Source organism: Anarhichas minor, unplaced genomic scaffold (assembly GCF_050575085.1).
Source record: "Anarhichas minor isolate MPS153535 unplaced genomic scaffold, ASM5057508v1 ptg000018l, whole genome shotgun sequence".
NCBI classification, from domain to species: domain Eukaryota; kingdom Metazoa; phylum Chordata; class Actinopteri; order Perciformes; family Anarhichadidae; genus Anarhichas; species Anarhichas minor.
The window spans coordinates 9,631,727-9,654,167 of record NW_027466464.1 but is presented as its reverse complement, the minus strand read 5'-3'; the positions used below and the strand labels follow the sequence as shown (position 1 = coordinate 9,654,167).

Sequence of the window (22,441 nt, the reverse complement as noted above, 5' to 3'; positions counted from 1 at the left end):
ATGAGTGGAGAGTGCTGTTTTCTTTTATTGCCCGTAGAGGACGCTGCTGCCTCTGTGCACACTTAGAGGATAAGTGTGTAGACACATAGACATGCAGGAAAAGCTTTTTCTATCATATGTATGCCCTTTATTGCATAGTTCAGTTTGCTTGCTTGATTTGTGTGTGTGTGTGTGTGTGTGTGTGTTCTCTTGCAAACTGTGTTCAATGAAGCAGAGAGATTTGAGGACGAGTTAGAGTTGAGTGAATGGATGGTGGAATAAGTGGGTGGAGGAGGGAGGGGGGCGAAGATTTTTCTTTTGAAGTTTAAGAGCTGTGTCACGCCTTCCTCTGATGCTATAAAAAGCAGCAGAGGAGATGAATTTTAATGTAAATGAAGCTTTGATTTATTCATAACTCCTTCACTTGGACTGACCTGGATAAACCGGCATACACATCCCGTCCTCACACACACACACACGTACACGTCTTTTTTGTTCCCTTTTTTCCCTGCCGGCTGGGAGAGGGACGAGCGAGGGCGAAGCAGGGGTTCCTTCTGTGTCTAAATCTTAGTGTGTCAGCAACATCAGAGACAGAAGCAGGAGATCCTGTCGAAGAGTCTGGGTTCACCTGCTGAAATGGGACAAAAGATGAAGATCCAGGACAGACTGCTGCTGTTGCTGCGTCTATATCAGTCTATGAAAATAGACCATAACAGGACCAAGTAAAGCAAAGCGTACCATGATAACAATTATATAACTGTACTGACATAGTTCCAGTTGGTTATTTGAACATTTAGGCCTACATGAGCCAGTTTTTAAGTCGTTCACCCGTTTGTCTTGTGCAGGAGTCCCACACTGATCATTATGTACCACACACAGTGAACTACCGCTGTGTTATTGACATACAACCTCCATTAATACGGCTCTTGGTGAGCTCCTGGTGTTGGGCTGATGTTCTTTCACACACTCTGGTGCCACCTAGTGGACATGAGGAACCCCTACATACATATTCCTGTCATGTGTTGAAGAAAACTGTTGTCTGTCTGCCTGCCTGTGTGTGTGTGTGTGTGTGTGTGTGTGTGTGTCTATGAATAGCACACACACACACACACACACTAACAGATACAGAGGCAGAGAGAGACAGTGTCTGAAAGAGGCTGTTCGCTGTCCATGGTGCTGAAATATATTTTTTGTTAGTGTTCTGACTCGCTTCTGACATCCTCAAAGCGACATCCGATTATTTTTTTAATCAGGCTTCACCCGCTGCACTTAAGTCCTTCTTGGATCCACACATTGTCAAAAATACTTGAAAATGAATCGGACTGTCATCATTCAGAGTTTAGAAACACTAATAAAATACAGTAAATAGATGCTACAATCTAGGAGCACTAATCTATTCATTTTATTGTGATATAATTACTTTAAGCCTCCTTGAATGTATCCTCACTTCAGTCTTTATCTGTAATCACCCAGATTAACACACTTACACGTCACTATCACTGTCGCTGTACAATCTATATTGGGATTGAAAGACTTTGTCCAAATGGGAAAATGATTTCTATCAGCACACTGATGACAATCATCATAGTAGACAATGAGATATCAGATATGCATCGTTGTCATATGGAACTGACAATGATGGAAACGGTTCAGCCTTTTGGCCACTTGAATGTGATAAATGAATGGGATGCATGTGATGGGGGGGGGGGGGGGTACTACTCTCCGTTATTCATTATGAGGACGGATAGGTTGGAAAATGTTTCTTCAGAAGAAAGGACCATTTCATTTCAGCGTTCTTTGTGTCCAGCTGGGTCCCAGCCCAGCTCTTTATTCTGGAGAGATGGCTGACCTACATGCTGCAATGCTTTCCACTGCACACTTGTAAGGAAACGAATGCAAAACTTAAATCAGAGTATTACTTAAAAGAACAATATGGCATACTTTGGTTGTGCATACAATGACACAGTCTAGTGAATAAAACATATGCAGCTCCGTCCATAGGTAACAATAACACACCTTTTAAACCGGCCCGTTAGGAGGATGACAGGTTGTTTTCGGCAGCGCGTGTGTGACTGCTCGCTCGGCGCGTGGCTCCAGCGACTGTGTGGTTCCAGAGAGCGCTCGCGCTGTCCAAAGTCAGTTTACCCAGAATGACAATCAAAGAGACATCCGGTCATTTACTTTCAAAATAACAATAAAATATGATTGATACTGCGATCTTTACAAATGTTCCACTGCTCCCTGTAGACTTAAAAAGCATATAACAGGGAATTAAACGTAATGTTAAATAAAAGTATAGGCACATTGTGAAAGAGGACTAAATCATTACACTCTATGGTCTTTAATTAGCACAAGATGAAACAGTGATGCTGCAGGGGGCTTTTGGCAGTTAATGATATTATGATATTATCATATATAAAAGGCCTATACAAGCAGCTGTGATATGTCAGGTGTGTTTCTAATAAGATTAAAAAAAATAATGTACATTAGATGAAAATCGACCACTTGATGGCAGCAACAAGTAGCAAAAAGACAGACGATAAAAGAAGAAATGAAGGCTGTGGAAGTGAACACAGTAAATGGTCTAAAGGTATACAAGGTTGTATTGTGTCTGTGAAGTGACTCACTGATACAGCCTATACGATCTATTTGACCAACATAGATGCTGTCCAGCCTGCACTTTGAAAGCCAACCCGCCCTCTTTCCGGTGATGCTCTGGGTAACTCTCGCTAGTTCCACGCAGCTGGAGCAGCTCGCGGCTGCACGCGCGCCTCGCGCTCCTGTCAGTGAAATACAAACGGACGTTTTCGGAGGAGAGGCGAGAATCGCTTTCTGAGGCATTGTCCTCATTTTTCTCCTGTTTTTTTTTTTGTCTGTCTCGCCCGTTGACCATGGGGACAGAAACGGACAAACGGGGTCCGGTAAAATCGGTTGGAGGAGCCGTTCAGTGACAGCTGCTGTTATCTGACTGACAGACAGACCGGTGGAACGTGACGGACAGGTAAACCGCTGTAGGTTTCAAGAAATCAACGGCCCGGGGAATAATGATGACAGAAAATATGCTGTAACGTGCAGTGGCGTGCTCATTTTGGACTTTACCGCGTTGTGGCTGAAGCATGGGGCCGTTATAGCCGGTAAAGCGGAGACCGGAGGTTTGCGTCTGTGCTCCGCTCCGTGGACACAACTGAGGAGACTGGAGACACGGACGGAGACGGGGCGGTTTCTGTTTCGGCGGAGACATGGCAGCGGCCATCGCCAGCGGTTTGATCCGGCAGAAGCGACAGGCGAGAGAGCAACATGTCCACCGACCGACCCCTCACCGGCGGCGGAAGAGCCCCGGTAAGAAGCAGGGGCTGTGCAACGGGAACCTGGTCGACATCTTCTCCAAAGTCCGGATATTTGGCCTGAAGAAGAGGAGGCTACGGAGACAAGGTGTGCGGGGGGGGGGGGGGGACGCGCACGTGCATGCACACAGACAATCGCACGCACGCCAATGTATTGATATGCAGGTGCGCGCTTCCACGCACATGCAGAAACGCACGCACTTTTACGCGCGGTCGCACTCGTACACGGCCACATTCGCACACGCACGACCTGCCTGGCGCACACTCGCGCGCGCTCCTACACGCGCACACACACCCCAATATCATGCACAAACAGACTGACAGACTCGCCCTTCCTTCTTTTTTTCCTCTCTCTGCTCCGTGGTGACACACGCGCGCACACGCACGCACACTGTCATGTCTTGTAGTGCCCTATGGTTCAGTAGTTTCCAGGTACATCCATTATTGAAGCCACAGATTAGTCTGTCTAGTCTCTCTCTCTCTCTCTGTCTGTCTCTGTGCATCTCTACCTCGCTCTCTCATTTTCAGCTCATAATTCAGAAGCCCTGTCACCACCAACAGCAGCAGAACGTCCTGACATAAAGGCAATGACAAGAACAAAACTAACGCCTCTCTCTTATTTTGAAATCACACCGTGCTCAGATTTTTCTATCTGATTAAAAAAGTGGAAATGTGTTTTGATGTTGAAAAGTCAACATTTCCACCATTCAGAGGTCGCGTCCCACTCCAAACTTGGGACGGATCTCGCCGTCAATGCACAGAGAATTGATTCGATTGCAGATTAGCGAGAGGAGCGTTCAATAGCAGAGGCGATAAATGCTGTTGTGATCAATTGATTGTGCGAGAAGGCAGCAGGTGCCGGTGTACGGAGGGGTGGATGAAGGGAGGAGAGAAGGAGGCAGGAAATGAGATGAGGGGAGCCTGAGGAGGAGATAGAGGAGAGGCGACCGTGAGGAGTCATGTTGATAGGAATTGGTTTTCACCAGTTTGGTCTGGTGAGTGACCGGAGTATTTGGGATCTGAGAGCCAAATTACTCAATTTTTCTTTTACTTTGAATCTTTCTCTTCCCTTTTGCCACTTTCCTTATTGTCCTTCTTCCCTTCAACAGCAACCTTTCTCTGTTTTTCCTCCCTTCTCTTTCCTTTTTTGTCACCTTTCTTCCTACCTTAGATCTTCTCATTCCCTTCTTCCTTATTTTCCTCCCTTGTTCCCTACAGGAGGAACAGACAAACAGCTTCCTCTCCTCTCTCCCTCCTACGTGTCCTTTTACAAGTCCTTAGTTCCACTGCATTTTCCCCTTTTTTCCCTTTTTGTCATCCCTTGTTTCTCCTCCACCTTCTTCTGCCCCCCCACCCCATAACCTCCCTTTGACCCTTCTTCCGCCCTTCTTATATCATCGTATCCTCCCTCCCTCCTTAGATCTTTTCATCCCTCCTTACAGCCTTGTTCCCTTTTTGGGAAGAATAGACGACAACAGCCTCCTTTCCTCTCCTCTCATCCTTTCTCTTTTACATCCTCTTTTCCTCATGCATCACCTTCAGTTCCTCTGCTTTTACCCCCCCCCCCCCCTTCTCTTCCTTATTTCCCTTTTTGTCACCCTTCTCTCCCTACCTTACATCATTTCCTCCCCTCTTCCAGCTTCATTTTGTGCTTTTTTCCCCTTTTGTTCTCCCCCTCTTTTCATATCTTTGCTTCAGTCCCTCTATTTTCCTCCTCCTTTCTCTTCTCCCCTCCTTTGTCACCTTTCTCCCTTACCTTCTTTCTTCCTCCTCTCCACCCAATCATCCCCACATACCTCAGATCTTTTCCTCCTACCTTCCAGCTTCATTTGACTTTTTTTCCTCCCTCTTTTTCCGTCCTCCCTCCCTCCTTTTCCCCTTCTTCCATCACTCCCTCCTCTGTGTTCCCAGCTGTGAGAGCTGCTGGTGAAAGCTTGGCAACGTCCACAATCTGTGTGTGTTTGTGTGTGTGTGTGTGTGTGAGAGAGATATGCCAACATCCCCTTCTGTCTTCCAGAGGTTTTGTGAAGGAGAGACAAAATTATCTGTAACTTGCGTGCTTGTATCGGCTAGAGTTAGACGGTCATGGAGCCAAAATTGGCTTTTTATTCAAATGTGATATCAGTCCAATTGTGATATGATGGAGGCTCTTCTCAGTGTGTTACTCTTAATAATTAGACGTCTGAGTGGGTAGTTCTCGGCGCTGGTGTGGGAAGACAGTATTTACATCCTGCAGTGAAATCAGTCTTTAAGAGCTGCTATACCTCACCTAAAGCTGATGGTAATGATGGACAGGAGTTCCCCGCCAAATTAAAAGATAATCCACTGCAAACAAAATATTGGCTTTCGGTAGCTTCAATCGAAAGCATAAATCATGTGGCCTTAGAAATTCCCATCGGCTGAGTCACACCACCAGCCAAGAAAGGTAATCTAGTATTACATGCCGCCTCTGAAATGCAGCTGTAATATATCCACATCAGACGGGTTATAAGCCAACAGAAAGACAGATGCATAAATGCAAAGCCGGGCTGGAAGGTACACTCTGCTCTGTGCCTCCCAGGTCTAATTCAGCAACATTTATTACTTTGTCTTATAAATGACAACACTTAGAAGTGACATGACGAGTTCTGGAAAAGGATAAGAGACGATAAATTACATTACTTCTTGTCGTTCGTCTCACAAACAAGCTCGGAGAGATTGATGTGTGACTGATTTCCGTCCGTGTGTGCTCATTTCTGTTCTGCTCTGACAGACGGATGCTGGGCAGCTAAACTCTGAACCATGAAGCAGCGAGAAATATCCCCGCTGTCAGATGGAACGGTGTTTACTCAATGCATAGACTGTTGTGGCGTTCATAGGAAAGAGGAAACAAGAGAAGACAGTTAAAGTGAGGAGTGTGTGTGTCTGCAGGGATGCAATAAATGATTCATTTCATTATCGATTAACACACCAACAATTCTTTTTCATTAATTGTTTAGCCTATAAAATCACAACTTCTAGCAGCCTGAGACGATATTTTCTTTGTCTTGTTAGTTAGTTAAATACTCATGTAATTCATTGTGCACAGTAGATATCGGTCCTGATATTTGTTGTCTTCAAATGTTACGTGTTCCTGGCTGCTTACCTGAGACCAGTTTGCCACAGATGCCCTTGAAAGGTGCACAAGCTTTCACGCATTTTTACTCCCGAAACCACAATGTGAATGTTTCGGCTCTGGGAACGTTGCGGTGCTGAACCACAAAGCGCTTGATTTTTGCGTTGATGTCGTGTCCGGCCCTCAGCCGTGGCCGCGAGCTCTGCGTAGTGACGGAGAGGATGAGATTATGGACATGCCAAAATAAGGATCCGCTGCTGAGATGAGGAGTTCAGTGAGGCGAGAGGACGCTGGAGGAGCCAGTTGGGCTAGTCCAACTTTGACTTAATAAAACACATCGCTCAATATGTAGCCCTGTGGTTAACACTGTCACCTCAGTTTGCATAATGTATTATAATAAGCAGGTATGGATCATTGATAGTTGACATCAGTGTTTCCCTCTGGATCGTATTCCTGTCGAGGCTAAAAAGGCCTCGATGATGACGACATGTGGCACATTTACTGTAGCTGAGCCCGATGTGAACGGTCCAACAGCGTCTGTATTTTAACAAGGAACCCACTCTTTTCAGCACCCCAAGTGTTTCTCTAATTACTCAACGCTCTCATGTAAATGAGGATGAAAGGGTTGCATTCACTTGCCGCTCGAGAATTTTTCACTCGAGATGGTGTGTGTGAAAAAGAGAGAGAGAGGGAGAGAGAGAGGGAGTCTTTAATGCATCGCTTGTATGAGACGCCCATGTTGGTATTTCATATCGTGTCAAACACTGTATTTAGACTCAGACTCAGAGCGAATCAACACACAATATGTCAAATCAGCGTGGCCGCCGACGGGCTGACTGATTGAATCAGATCACATCATGGTGAAAATGTAGCTGTGCGTGTGTGTGCGTGTGTGTGTGTGTGTGTGTGTGGATGGGGGAATACCCTTCCACTGGAACAGTCTGGAATCACGAGGCAGTTGCCGGGGCAACGCGAAAAGGGGAATTTCCCTAGTAACAGACAGAATGTGGAGGTTTACTGGGAAGAGTGGGAACGAGTGGAGGGGCACCTGGATGTCAGGCGGATGTGTAGACGCATAAATAGAGGGTGAGTGGATGCAGCGGGACAGTTATTGATCTTTCATCAGTTACAGCGGGGAGTTGTGCCAAAACCAACAATAACACCATTTGAGTCTTTACGTTTACTCGTAATAGGGCCGGACTATGTGATCAAGAATCTATCCCACGATGAATGATATCACATGAGATGAATACGTCCTTTCATGTGTTGGCTCAGTTCTAGTGTTTGTCCTGATCAGTACAGTGTGACGCGTGAGAGAGTCTGGATTGGTTTAACCTCTGGTTAGCTGTGGTTGGTTGTTGATTTATTCTCAGTTTAATTCTATGGATTTTAGATTAAATATGTAGTTATTATTGAGTTAATCTACGTTGATCCAAGATCCACTGTATTGATGATTAGATATCATAATAACCAAAGCTTTCTTCTCTTCATATCTTACTGTGAGAAACATAATCTTTTTCTACAAATCTTTGTTGGAAAAGTATATTGCGTGGATTTGAAAATTCCCATCAGCTGAGTCACACCGCGCCTGCCAGGAAAAGGTATTCTGTAATATATCAGACAGGGTTATAACTCTCCTCCAAGTGTAATTCAGTAACATTTCACAGTATGTTTCATGAATTAACACATCATAGATGACATATATAGAGCATGACATGTTTTACAAATAGACAAGAGACAATAAATTACATTTCCAGCGGTTTCTTCTTGTCGTTCGTCTCAAGCTCAGAGAGATTGATATGTGACTGAGTTCAGTTCCGCTCTGACAGACGGATGCTGTGCAGGTAAACTTTAAACCATAAAGCAGCGAGAAATATCACAGCTGTCAGATGGAACGATGCTTACTTAATGCATAAAAGTACAGACTGTGCTGTGTGTTATTCATAGGGAAGAATAAAGAATAAAGGATGTTAGGAATGACTGTGCACAGGACTCAAGTACGAGCACAGAGACATTAATGCATCAAATCAATCAAGCGTATCTGAATTCATATTTTCATCTTCTGATTTGCAATAGCCGTGCACCTCCGTGCACTAGCATGTCTTTCTGATCCAAGTGAGATTTCTGAGCCTCGTCGGCTGCAGCTCACCACACACCACAGTGAGTGGTGAGCTGGGAGTTTTGTCACTTCGAGTGCTGGCAGCGAGCTTCAGAGCCACACATGTAAGTGTGTGTGAGGAGTAATGATGATAGAAATCTGCACTACTACTACATCACTTAATGCAGATCATACGTTTCTGCTCATTCTATCCTGCTGTCTGTCTCTCTCTCAGTCAGTCTTTGTCCCTTAGCTCCTCCCCTCTGCTATTTGTAGTTTTAGTCTTTTTCTGCTAAATCAGTCGTTTTGTTTATTTGACGGTGAAAAGCACGAAACAAACTGTGAGAGGCAACAGCGACTGCTGTTTAGGATCAATATGCATCAGCCAAGAGCACTGCATGAGCTGTAATTTAACGGAACAACAGCGATTTAGTTGTTTTCGAGATATTATTTCTGTATCAATGTAAGCATCTTCATTTCAATGTGGATTTATCAAAATCAAGTGAGTTGTAGCAAAGATAAGTATTTTACAAACACTATATTTATCGGCCTTTTATACACATTATTCACGTTATAGATGAAGTGCTTTAGGTGGAGAGAAACACACAGTTATCTCAGTTTTAATAAAGGGAATCCTCACCAGCAGTAGATAAATCGTAAACTGAATATAGGAGATGCAAAGTCATTATGAAGCTTCTCTACGCCATCAAAGGTTCAGGAATAATTCATCAGCGTTATTCAAGTGGAACAATGACGACGAAGGAAGGATTAGTCCAAGAATCCTGTAATGGATTGGATGTGCCCGACTAGTCTCCACAGGAAATCCCCCAGGATGCATCAGGTCGCATGTGGTCACATTCTTCTTTAATGCCAAACTGCAGTGTATCTCCAATGTGCCCTGCAGGATTTGCGCAGAAATTGATTTATGGGGATGAATTTGTAGATAAATCATTCTGTGGAAGCTGACAAAACACATCATTTTCTTTTCATTCGCTCTTTCATTATTCACGGGGCTGTCCTGATTTTGAAGATCGGCTCCTCTCAACTCTTCTTCCCCCTGTGTCTGTGTCTGTGTCTGTGTGTGTGTGTGTGTGTGTGTGTGTTGTGTAGAACCACAGCTGAAGGGCATAGTGACCAGGTTGTTCTGCAGGCAGGGCTTCTATCTCCAGATGGGCCAGGATGGAAGCATGGACGGGACCAAAGACGACAGCACCAACTCCTGTAAGAGGACACACACACACACACACACACACACACACACACACACACACACACACACACACACACACACACACACACAGATAGATACCATACACTATGAGGTGTGCCGATATATTACAGTACATTTGGCCAAAGGTATACATTTGCAAACACTGACAATGCATGAAGTATCTGAAAAGGAAAGACTTAAAGAGAAAAAGAATATCGTTGCTCAAAACCAGAATTTCACCACAGCCAGACACTCTCTCAAGTGCAAATAGTTATTTAGAGACGACATGTCTGTCACGCTGTGAAGAGGAGCGACCGGCAGAAGAAACATGTATTGCATCGTAGTTATTATAGAGATAATTCAACAGGGTCAAGTCCCTCTGTTTACAAGGGAATTAGAAACACTGTCTGACTACAATCTGTGCAATCTAAATGACTGACAGTTATTGGCAATGATTGAACGTCGCCGTATATGCAATCATAAAGACAGCCTCGAGACAGGGACGCTGTTTTCATTACGGCGCGTTCTGCAGGCAGTGTGTGTGTGTGTGTGTTTTCAGAGAGCACACCAACTGTTCGACTGCATGCGACAAGTGGCCGCTCAGAGGGTTTCGCTTCTTGAATCCTAGTTTATTGGACCCCTGCAGCCGACGCTGCCCTCGGGGAGCGGCTGCAGATGGATGGCTTATTGATTCATGTGGCCAGTGCTATATTCTGATGTGCTCGGGGCTGAGAGAAAATCAAACGCAAATCAGTAATCAAGCCAATTGCTTGTCCAAAGTGTTCCTGCCACATTGGCCAAGCCGGTTGCTCCCTTCCATCCGCGTGTTGCAGCAATGTCCCGCTTGTTTACTCTGTTTGTTTTCAATTTTTGGCGGATGTCTTTACCATCACCATTTTTTAGGCTTTCTGCCACAGCTCGGCGTGTAGATCGAACAGAATTCCCTGCAGCTCGTTGCCAAGCTTCATTTTTAATTTGTTTGTCGGGGTTGTTGTTGTTTTTTTCTGGCTGAGCCGCGTTCAGCCGAGGGGAGACGTCGCTGACATTTCCTGCAGCATTTTAAAAGGAGTGTTGTTGCATCTCCAATCAGCTGGGCGCATATCTTTATGTTAATGAATCTGGCGGTTTAGAAAAGTGATATTTATGCAGGATGATTACTTGCAGGTGTACTAACTTGCGCACACTCAAATTTCCTCCGCTCAACTCAGAAAAGTGTTGACGCCGGTTGTTAGAGACCATTTCTATGTAACCTTGATTAATGAGGGCTCAGACTGACGCCCCAGGTGTAATCAGCCCTTGATTAGAGAGAACCAGCGCTGCTGTTGGTCTCAAATGGCGCGTCCATCTTCCCGGCCCTTCATCGCTCAATGAAATAAGCGGTAGCCTTCGATTCAACATATCCCAACAAACACCTTTTATCTAATTTGAATCGTCCTTTCAGAGAGGGCCACAGCCTTCAACAATGTTCCACCATGAAAGGATTAATTAAGAGAAAATTGTTTTTAGACTACCTCATCCTCAACCCATGAATAGGTTAGTTGTATAACCTAATGTGGCCATTGAAGGAATATTGAAAATAACAGCTGTTCACAGTGGATTATCAAGTGCTTTTAGAAAAGACACACTGCAGATGAACTCTGCAAATGTTTGGAGCGGCACAAACAAAATTCTGTTCATCTCCATTGTGTCGGGGCAGAGGCAGATATTTCAAGAGCTGCGCAAATGAAAGCAACGCATTCCCACCACACTGTCAGCACTAAGTTTACCGAAATTGCAACAGTTCCACCTTTTCCTGGCATCAAACTCACAACATGAAACAATTAACATCTTTATACTCGAGCCACGGGCTGCAAGCCACAACCCCCCCAAAAAAGTAGATCATCAATAACTGATGAAAACATCCCACAAACCAGGTTAGACCATAAATGTGGCAAAAAACGTGTTTTTATGAAATCAGATTCGAGTACAAAACATCCTCAGTTTACTCCTCAGATTTATTTTGACATCGTCGTCTGCTGCAGCATTTAACAAAGCAAATATATTCTATATGTTAATTCTGAATTCATGTAAAACAACAGTTTTGGTTTCTAAAAGTAAACCATTGCTGTCACTGAAAAGCTTCCAGTCACAGCCTCGAGATACTAGAAAAAATACAAAGGTTAATATCTCGAAAGTGGAACAAATGTGAAAAGAAACAAGACAGTACGGGTTTGCAGGAAGTGAACAAACACACCGGTGACACCAGCATTGTCCTTTGGAGTATCTGCCCGAGGCTGTGAGGGTGTGATCAGCTGTCTGTTCCTCGAGCGTCACCGACTGCTGCTCTTCAAATAACACTGACCCGGTGCCCTTGAAAAACATGGACAAGAGTAGGCCGGTATTAAAATGTTATGGACAAATGATGACAGTCAAAATATAAAACACAATTGGCGATGAGGAAATAAAGTCAATGGCAACAAAACACACGTTTTAATTAGTCTTGTTTTCATTTTCATTCCGATTGATGCGTTATAATAAAATAAAAATTGTGCTTCTACACGACTTAATTTAAAACACAGAATACCTTAGTTGTAAATTCCAGAGCTCTGGAGACAAATCATCACTGAGTATTTTCTTTAATTTAAAGCAGTGTTCTGCAGACTTCTCCTCTGCAAAACTCTTGACTTTAAAAGCCCTGCTAGTGGCCCCCTCGAGGCCGAGCTGCTTCTTCACCTCCCCGTGAACTAACCGAGCAACAGACCAGCTGACATTTGAGGTTCTCAGAGCGCCGTATATCGAGAAAGAGAAACAGGAACGCAAGGCACTTAAAAACTCAGTTCTTCTGTTCTTGTCCTCAGCTGTGTTTAACTTAATTCCTGTGGGTCTGAGAGTCGTGGCCATCCAATCGGTCAAGACTGGCCTCTACATCGCCATGAACGGAGAGGGTCACCTCTACTCATCGGTAAGCACGCGCACACACACACACACACACACATGCAGCATACCAGCATGGACACACAAGGGTGAGAAATCCCAGATGGACAGTGTCCACAAGAAATTTTGTTTCAGTATTTTTACTGTCTGTCTGTCTGTCTGTCTGTCTGTCTGTCTGGGCCGTGCATCATTTTTATTGGTCTTTTTTTTTTTTGTCCTGCTGAGGGCTTAATGCTTCTTCCTGGAAAATGATGGGGCTTAATTGCAAATCATGTGTCGCTCACCCAGGTCCCGAGTGTTTGGTTTTAAGCTGCGGTAATTATTTGTGGGAGACAAATGGACGTATCAGCCTGCTTCGACAAATCTCTGGTCATTTATAAGACTTTACTTTATCCACAGGAGTAAGGACAAATAAGGCTTTACAAAAGAAAAACAACAAAGAAGGCCAATCAATTAATCACTAGATTTCTAAACTGTCAGGATAGTGAATAATAGTCAGAAATTGTACTTCACAAGTTCCCACAGCCCAAGGTGACATGAAATAGATAGTTTTATCCAATATATACTGTAATATTCAGATTACTCCCATAGAAAACCATGACGTATGTGATTTTTTTAAACCCTACTGAAACATGACACGCTCATCTCATAACGCGGCTCAAAAGAACCGTCGGGTGACTTTAGTTCCCCTCAGTTAGCCGGTGAACAGACCATCACACTCCCTGAGTCTGTCTGCTCCGTCTGAAGGACGGCACACTGAGCAGAATGAGGCAAAATGCATTTCTCACCTGAAGTAGCAGTTTCAGACAAATCCTGCTCTAAATTATACAATACGTCACTTACATTTTAGGCTTGAATTTAAAGGAGAATCGAAGCATGCATGATACAATAAAAGCTTTTCTCATATCAAAAGACAAAATGAAAGACCCCGTCTTGTAGGTTTTGTGCGACAGAATGTTGGAGGCAGGTGCATTAGACACAGAGAGAGAGACGACAAAAGAGAGAGATGAATTGCTTTTAATGGATGCCAATGAAACATATTTGTCAGATTATGGACAAGTGTGCATTAAGTAATAATGTTTTAATGCAACTCCAGAGGCTTTTTCTCCCCGAGTGCAAAATATTAAGAAAAAGAAAACCAAATAATTTCAAGTTATGAATGAAAACGGCACACTAAACCAAAAAAGAGCTAAATTAGTGTTATTATAAAGGGACATACAGAACAATATGGAAGACGTGATTAGACCGAGGGGTGAGGGAGGTGGTGAAGAGCAAGTGGAGAGGAAGTGAGGTAGAGGAGGAGCGGAGATCTGCTTGAGTGGAATATGAATTATTTCCATGCTGACTCTTCAGAGAGAGTTCACACTCTTTCACTGACGTCTCTTCTCCCTAACATCATCCCTCTTTCCTCCCCTTCATTTCTTTTTTTGGGGTGGAGATGACGGGAGGAGGGGAACGGAGAGGTGATGGAGAGAGGGGAGGGGGGACTCGAAATGGGAGGGGAGGGGAGGAGATGAAAGGAGGGAAATGAAAGGGAGAGGTGAGAGGAATAAGGGCGAGGCCAGGACCAATCATGAAAGAAAGAAGGAGGGGTGAGAAGAAAGGAAAGACTTGGGTGGAAGGCAAAAAAAAGGAGGGGAGGAAGAAGTAGGACACGGACAATGTGAGGATAGAGGAAAAGGTTGTTTTCAGAGGAGGAAAAAGATACAGACGAAGGACAAAAAACGTTTTAGACTAAAGAGAAACGAAGCCAGAGAGGAAGGAGGACAAAGGTTTCAGACGGAAGACCAAATAAGACGGAGAGGAGGAAGGAAAACATATTGACGACAAAGGGATGAGAGGAAGAGAACGTAGTCATCGGGAGGAGAAAGACAAGAGATCTGTGCTGCTCTGCTGGGCTTGCTCAGCCTGTCGCTGAAAGTCACAGATGCATGAGGGCTTCCTGTAAATAATTGAAGAGGGGGAGTCCCCCCCCTACACACACACACACGCACACAACAGAAATCCCTTACTAAAGCGAGGGAAAGTGAGGGTGTGTGATCATGTTCCAGCTCTGTGACTGATGTGAAGGCAGCTACATGAAAACGAACATGTGAATTACATGCAGCAGGTCTAATTAACCGTGACGTCAGCACCGCTTGGTGTTTCATTGGCTGCTTGCAGAGGTCACCGCAGGTGTAGAGAGCGGTGAGGATGGTGCCCACCGCGCCCCCCCCCCCCGCGATTGTATGTATGTCAGTACTAGAATATATTTATCTGAAGATCGGATAAAACACAGAGCCGTCAAGATAATTCTGCGATTATTGTTGTGACATTACATTCATCTATACTGCCTTCCCCTGTCAGATCATTTTGTTTTATTTTCGGACATTTCCTTGTGAAGTGTGTTCTCTAGGCTCCGCTCTCAATGCGATTCTTTATCCTCTTATTGCAAATTGTTAATGATATGCTGCAAACTTAGTTATACATGGTAAGACTGTCTTATTAATCCAAGGGTCCCGAGCATCTGGCAGTGTGCGGTGGTGTACGTGCGCGCGCGTGTTGAGGGTTTTGGGCGTGAGACTAACAGATGGCACAGTGTGCAATGAGCTGCTATGTGATAATTATGGAGCATGCTGGGGGAAAGTGGGGGGACAAAAAAGTGCTGATGAGTTTGCGACTGTGTGTGTGTGAATGAGACTCGGAGTGACACGAGTGTGTGCAAAGAGTGTGTAATGCACGCGTTAGTGTGTGTGTGTAGGTGTGTGTGTGTGTAGGTGTAGATTTCAAGATGTCAGCTGAGAGGTGAAAGAGGAAATTGACTTTGACACGATTCTTGCAACATACCACTATTACTGCTACTCCCACTTTTATGATTATCATCTTCTATATCTTCTTCCTGAAAAATAATATTATGATGCGAGGCATACAGGAGCATAAAATCCTGTTTCTGTGCCCTAAAAATCTGAATTTTGCTGACTGGCCACCAGCCAAGATAAGAAATGGAAATGTGTTTGTTCATGCCAGCTCCTGTGAGTCAGACTGTTAGAGTCTCTCTGCTGAAGAGGTCCTGGGAGCCCGAACGCCATCAATTCAACTCCGTCCTCCGTCCGTCTTTTTCGTCCCCTTTGTTTCTCTTCCCCCGTCTCTTTTAATCTAGGTATCCAGAAACATGAGGGAGTAAGGGAGGCTACATAAATGTGGTCCTCCACAAAACCTCAGAAATGTAGCAGTATAAATCCAACGGCCATTTAAATCCCAATAAAAAAATTATGAATTTATCCTGTAATAATAATAATAATAATAAGCAAACCAAGACTTATCCTGGAGCGGAAAAGAAGTCTAGTAGACCTGATGAATAACAGAAAACAAAAGTACATTTTACTAACAACAGTCCAAAACCCAGATATATTCAGTTTACTGCGTCATCACAAAAAAATTAATCTGAGAGCATGAAACCAGAGAATGTTTGAGAAATATCTTTAAAAAATAGTCAAATAAATCAGTTATTAAAAAAGCTGCTGTTAATTCATAAAAACAATATAAAAACTCGACGGGGAGACGTTGAGTATCCTTTTCTCTGACGTGGAGTCTTCCTTCCATTTCCCTTTCACCTTCTCTACTCATATTTATTTTCTCTCCTCCTGAGCTGTTTTCTCACAACAGGATGTTTTCAGCAAACACAAGAGTGTGTGTGTGTGTGTGTGTGTGTGTGTGCTCTACGACGTATGTACCTGTGTGTGTCAGTGTGCGTCGGCGTCTACTTCCATTCACAACGCAGTCTGTGCAGCACTCAGACGGAGTGAGTCCTGTGATGTCTACATCCAGGGAGATGAGAAGGAGGACGAGTGGCACAGAGAATGAATGTTATTGACATGTGAGTCATGAGTTTCTGGTGACTAGAGAATGAATTAGTTGCTGGTGCGCTGTGGGGACTCTTCAGAGATGTGCAGCATGTTATTGAGGCACCACAGCACGGACATCGCACTCAATTAGCCGGTTTTCTACACTTGACGTTTGAGAGCCATTCCCAACCGTTCCTCCCACGAAGCACCTTCTGTTAAGCCGTTCAGCGACTAACGGATTGATGCATTTAGAAATCTGTAGAATTTGAAAACCCACAAACTCAAAGACGTATTCACCTTCAATAAAGACGTAAAGGCTGGCTTATTGTTTGAAGTTGCATTTGTTCTGCGGAAGAGATCAAATCTGCAAAGTGAACTTGCTGTCCAAAACATCTGACCGTATCCGAATAGAACGAAAAGACACCTGATCTGATCAGACCAGACCTGAATAGACCCAATTATAATTAGACCCCATCCAAATGCAGTCGACCTCAGCAGACCCCAGACAAGCCGCTGTGGTGAAAATGCAGCAATATGATAATAATGTCCTTACAAATTAATCCCAAAATAATTTGTTTATAAGCTTCACAGACTCATTTACGGAAATAATTGAAAGTCCTATTTTCACAGGTCCAGAACAGGTGGCAAGAAAACCCTCAGCAGACCGGATTAGACCGAGTTTCATTTGGACCTTTCCAGCATTTTAATATCCATCCTCAAGCCTTCGAACTATTATTTAAACTTGTGCTCAGGATGTCCTTTACCAGCGATGTGATGCTGAGCAACACAAAGAACAGAACCCATGACGCAGTTTAAATGCTAAAATGATTTACAGAAGTTCTCTCCTCATACCGTCCACGCGTCCTTAAGGAGAGCCTGTGCTACGAGCTCTACGACACACCTGATCCAATTAAGCGCCGCACATTTTCATAACGGCGTAATTGGATCAGGTGTGCCGGTCTGGAGCGGTTTCTGACGCGCCGAGAGCGACACCGTGATTGGAGTCAGATTGATGCTTTGATCCGGTCTGTCTGGGCCGGAGGACTTCCTCTCAAAGAGCCCTCTTCACTGTTGTTTTCATGCGCCGACACTTTTCTTCCCACTCCTCCTCTTCCTTTTTCTCCGTGGGCCTTTCTTTTCTTTAGAATGATTTGTTTACCCACAATTCCCCTGGGTAATTAGTGCTGTGATAATAACTGGTGTTGGAACCAAACACACCCACTCACTGAGCAGTGCACACAAACAGACACACACTCATATACATAATGGTTGAGATGAAAAACAACTTCCTTAGTCGCATTAAGCAACGTTCCAAGTAGAGCAAGTAAAATATCCTCATATTTATGAATAATCAAACTGCAATGTTGTCATTTGATTAATTAAACATATTTCTATGGAGGTTAAAGATAAAATAGGAAACTAGGGTTTGGTGATAATTCATTACTACTATTAATTAACTTGGAGGTGTTGATATGATGATATGATCATACTTTGTTATATATTTGTTAAGGGCAGTTTTTGTGCTTAAATTGAGCCAAATATAAACTTTAGCGACGTCCTATGAATAGTTTTGATAAAGGACTAACTGACCTATGAAAGAACACACTGTACAGGTTACAAGAGGTGGAGTCACAGGGATTGATTCACAGTTCAGCGTTGAATTTAACTCCTCGATACCATCACTGGAACATTAGACGGATGGGTTGTAAATTATCAGGCTCCATCACTCTTTAATTACACAGCCATCAGTAATTGTGTTGACATTCTTTCATTATAGATATCCTTTGTCTCCGATGTCCGTCGCGAATACATGAATAAATCTGCTTAGAAGTCACAGAAACGAGACGCTGCTTTTGATTTCAGAACTCTCATGAGATTTGTCACGTTTTTGAAGGTTTCTTCGGTATCAAAGCACTCCAGTGATAGCTGTCTGCACGACCATGGGAGCGTTGCAAAGAGAATCTGATAATAGCTAATTCGGCATACTTTTAAAATTGTGCCAATTTGCTATAATGTTGGCACAGTTCTCTCAATCTTGTCTGAGGGGGCCACAGTGTCTCTGAATACGCCTGGTTTAGAGCGATGATGGGAGGGTTTGGATTTCCCCACTCTGGTTTTAAGTGTCTTAATTTTCAACCCTCAATGGACGAGGGAAGCAAAGTGCTTCTTGTATCAATTTAGCATGTTTTGGAGCGGGATGCTAAACATGTTAACGTGCGCTCCTCTATCTCATTACGGTTTGCTATTCGGGCTAAGATGCACGCATCTATGTACGTGCCATTCAAAAGATAACAGCGTGCATGTGTGCAGTGTTTTCACTTCCACTAAATCTCTGCAGAAATGACAGAGGGAGTAAAATAAGAAGAGCGATGGGAGAAAGGCTAAGAGAAGAGAGAGAGAGAGAGAGAATCCCCTGCTGTGTTTCCAATCAGGAGGCGTCGTCCTCCTCACTGGGTGATTTATTCTCTCCTTTATGTCCCAATTTCCAACCCCACCCTCCGTTTCTTTCATTCATTCTTTCTCCCTGTCTTCTTTCTGCGGGCAGCTTGTGGACGTAGCCATTTAGAAAGGACGACAGAAACCCATGGAGGCAGGCGGCGTGGTTTGGAATGACTCACCTGAGAGGCGTTGTGAGCTTTTCTTCCTCACCGTTCACTTTTTCTCTTTGAATTCAGTCGAGTGTAAGTGTTTCTTATTCAGACGAGGGGCGAGAGAGACGCCTCGGCATCAAACATCTTTTATTCTAAAAGCAGCATTAAATGATGTATGACCTCACTGGCCGACATTAATAACTGTCTGGCACTGCTCTCTGCACGCCAGCAGAGATCGTCCTCAACAGATGAATAATGAATCCGGGGTGCAGGTCAAGACTAAATATATATAATTTCAGTTAATGAAAAAATATGAAGCTCCTCTGAGAACAATCACACACAATCAAAACCATGGTTACCAAAGGAGAACATTTGATGTGTGTGTGTGTGTGTGTGTGTGTGTGTGTGTGTGTGTGTGTGTGTGTGTGTGTGTGTGTGTGTGTGTGTGTCGCTGACAATAAGTAGAGCATTCATTCATTATAACCTTGTCTTGTTTTGTCGCCAGCCAATCATTTAGTCACATTTCAAATCCCAGCGAGCCCCCCCCCTGTACCTCCCTCCATTCATCCCCTAGAGCCACAAGTGTGTGTGTGTGTGTGTGTGTGTCTGATCCCTCACAGGCCACCCAACCCTTCCTTTAATAAGTGTCTCTATGTTAGCATGAGTGGAGCACAAGATGTAGCACATTATATGTTGAATTAGCAATGCAAGTGTTTGTGTGTATTTTCGATCCCTCGCTCTTGCATCCCCCCCCCCCCCCCCAGACAACTGACCCCTCCCTCTCAGCGCTGGTTGGTTGCCACGGCTACAGTGTCGCCTCTCTTCCTCATGTTGCTATGAGACTCAGACCGACAGACCTGAGCTGAATGACAATGTGTCTGTGGCTCTGGCATGAGGCCCACGACAACCAATAAGAGGCGGTCTAGACAAACACTTCCCAATCGGGGGTCTGGGGACCTCCGGGGTGATTGTTTGGGTTGGCAGGAGCCCCTTCAGCCACATGAGGGGCAGTTTAATAACACTATTTATATCCTCAGCAACTGTCTCAGTGATAGAATGTGAATCATTGAATCATTTCATCCTCATGAAACGTGATGAAGATAGGTAGATTCTTGTTATACAAGGGAAGATAATAAGCGATAGTCTTTATAGCCACATATCTTTAGTATTCAAAATGCGTCAATAATTAAGTATAGTGTGAAAGGATAACCCACCTGAATGCCACGTACCAAATGTCAGACAGAGTTAGAGACTCGCTGGTGAAGACGAACTGAGAAAAACCAAACCAGAGCTAAAAGATTATTGGGCTTAAATTTCACCTTTTGTCATCGTGACAGAAAATCCAAGTCAGCTTGATGTGTAAAATGTCAATTACTTATTGAGGCGATAGCATGTCAGATGAGTTTCCAACATGTTCCGCTTCCTCCAAGTGGCTATAATTATATGCAGCTTTGAATTACTGTTTATTTGACTGATGTCTGGTGATCTTGGTATTTTTCTTTATATACCTCTTGATACTGTGTATGCATAAATAAATCTGTTGTACATGCAGTATCTATCTGCCACATAATCTGAGTGTGGTAAGTATCGCTTGTGTTTTGGTTTATTGGCTGAAAAATAATCAAATTTTCCCACAAGAATTATTCAAAATGTAATTAAATCTTACATTCAGCTTTGTGTAAAAGAGAAGACACTTGAGTGGGACTTAAAAGTCACTCTGGGAAATAGTGCACCAATAGTTGCTCATTTGATCGACCAGAAAATGGTTGATGATTGATGTATTTATGTCACATTGGGTTCTGAGCCCTCATAGGGAGGCTTGCTATCCCAGACTGATCTCCTGCTGTGTTGACGCCACATAAGAGAGCAGTGGAAACACGTGTTATTGTCCTGAGCTTCGGCTTTTTTGAAGCTTGAGAAATTGCAGTTTTTGATTTATTTTAAGCCCGACTTGCCTCGACTCCGACCCCTCCAAAAGAAGTTTGTTTCATCTCAGGCTGCCATTGATACTTGCTGTGTGACTCAGTAGTGCAAGAGGACACTAGGGAGACTCAATTTTTCTCCCGGTAAGAATAACACCCTGATTCAGTGCTGAAATAGGCTCTGCTGAAGGCGACCATGGAACAGAGTTCTGACACAACATCAGAGCTGCTGTGGGTGGGAGGAAGATTTATTTTTTTAAGGCTTTGTGTCACCAGAAACAATCCGCTTTTTATTTTTTATCCTTTTAGTTTGTTGTTCATGTGCACAGAGAGAGAGAGAGTCTGGGGAGAACGACATGTCATTCAGTCAGTGTTCGGCTGCTCCTCCCCGTCTGTGGCTGGTCAATACGGTGTATGGTTTATTTTACATTCATTTTAATTGTTCAATAAAAGGTTTTGTAGTCAAAATTTTCTTCTACCGATCAGGTGGTCAAAGTGTCCTGGGGAACTACTTCATCAGTTTCAGATTTATAAGTAACGTCTTTTCCCAACATCATATGAATTGTGCCTCTGTCTGTCTCTGTCTGTCTCCTCAGGAACTGTTCACAGCGGAGTGTAAGTTCAAGGAGTCGGTGTTTGAGAACTACTATGTGATCTACAGCTCGATGCTCTACAGACAGAAGGAGTCGGGCCGGGCCTGGTTTCTGGGCCTCAATAAAGAGGGACAAGCCATGAAGGGAAACAGGGTCAAAAAGACCAAACCAGCCGCACACTTCCTGCCTAAACCTATAGAAGGTAACGCACAATTACACACACATGAACCCGGGTTTTTGACCAGACTTCTTTTGATGATTTCTGATGATAAGTTTTATTGGATTATAGAGTAAAGACACACCTTTTCCTCACGTTCTTTGTTTCTTTCCTTCATTCATTTCCATCCCTCTCTTTCTCCTCCTCTACACTTCCTTTTACCTCTCTTCTGCCCTCTTTCTTTTCCTCTATTCCTTATTCCTCTCTCCCACCTGTCCTCCTCCCCCCTCTCCCATCCGCCTCTTTTCTCCCGCCGCTCCTCCAGTTGCGATGTACCGAGAGCCTTCGTTGCACGACGTAGGGGAGGCGGTGCCTAAACTCGCCGGGGGCCCGCCTTCCAAAAGCACAACCAGCGAACCTGTGGTCATGAATGGCGGCAAACCAGTCAACAAACCCGACAAGGAGGCGACATAACCTTGCCCTCCCCCTCCCTCTCTTTTTACCCTCCCCTAGCCAACCAGAGGCCAGGAAAAGCCAGAGACTCGCCCCACTGCTGCGCGCTCAAAAACAAACTAAACTGCAACAAAAGGTAACCAAACAAACAGCAGCTCAAGTTCTGACTGGTCAGCAGTGGGGCCGCAGGTCCCGCCTCGCCTCTCTCCCTGTTGGACGGATCTGGTGTTGTGGGGCGGAGCCAGAAGGACAGAGCGCTGCGG

At 44.2% G+C, this 22,441-nt stretch overlaps 1 protein-coding gene across 2 annotated transcripts in view; it reads left to right on the top strand.

Moving 5' to 3' along the window:
- LOC142952702 (fibroblast growth factor 14-like) overlaps positions 1 to 22,199 on the top strand; it is a 32,570-nt gene extending 10,371 nt beyond the window's left edge. Inside the window, exons 1-5 of one of the 2 annotated variants that reach the window (XM_076094582.1) lie at positions 3,219 to 3,411; positions 9,626 to 9,736; positions 12,563 to 12,666; positions 21,572 to 21,770; positions 22,051 to 22,199. In XM_076094582.1, the coding sequence (XP_075950697.1) occupies positions 3,219 to 3,411; positions 9,626 to 9,736; positions 12,563 to 12,666; positions 21,572 to 21,770; positions 22,051 to 22,199 (756 nt within the window). Of the gene's footprint in view, positions 1 to 3,218; positions 3,412 to 9,625; positions 9,737 to 12,562; positions 12,667 to 21,571; positions 21,771 to 22,050 lie in introns of those variants that run through there. The other variant, XM_076094584.1, reaches the window with a different exon arrangement.
- Positions 22,200 to 22,441: the final 242 nt, after the last annotated feature.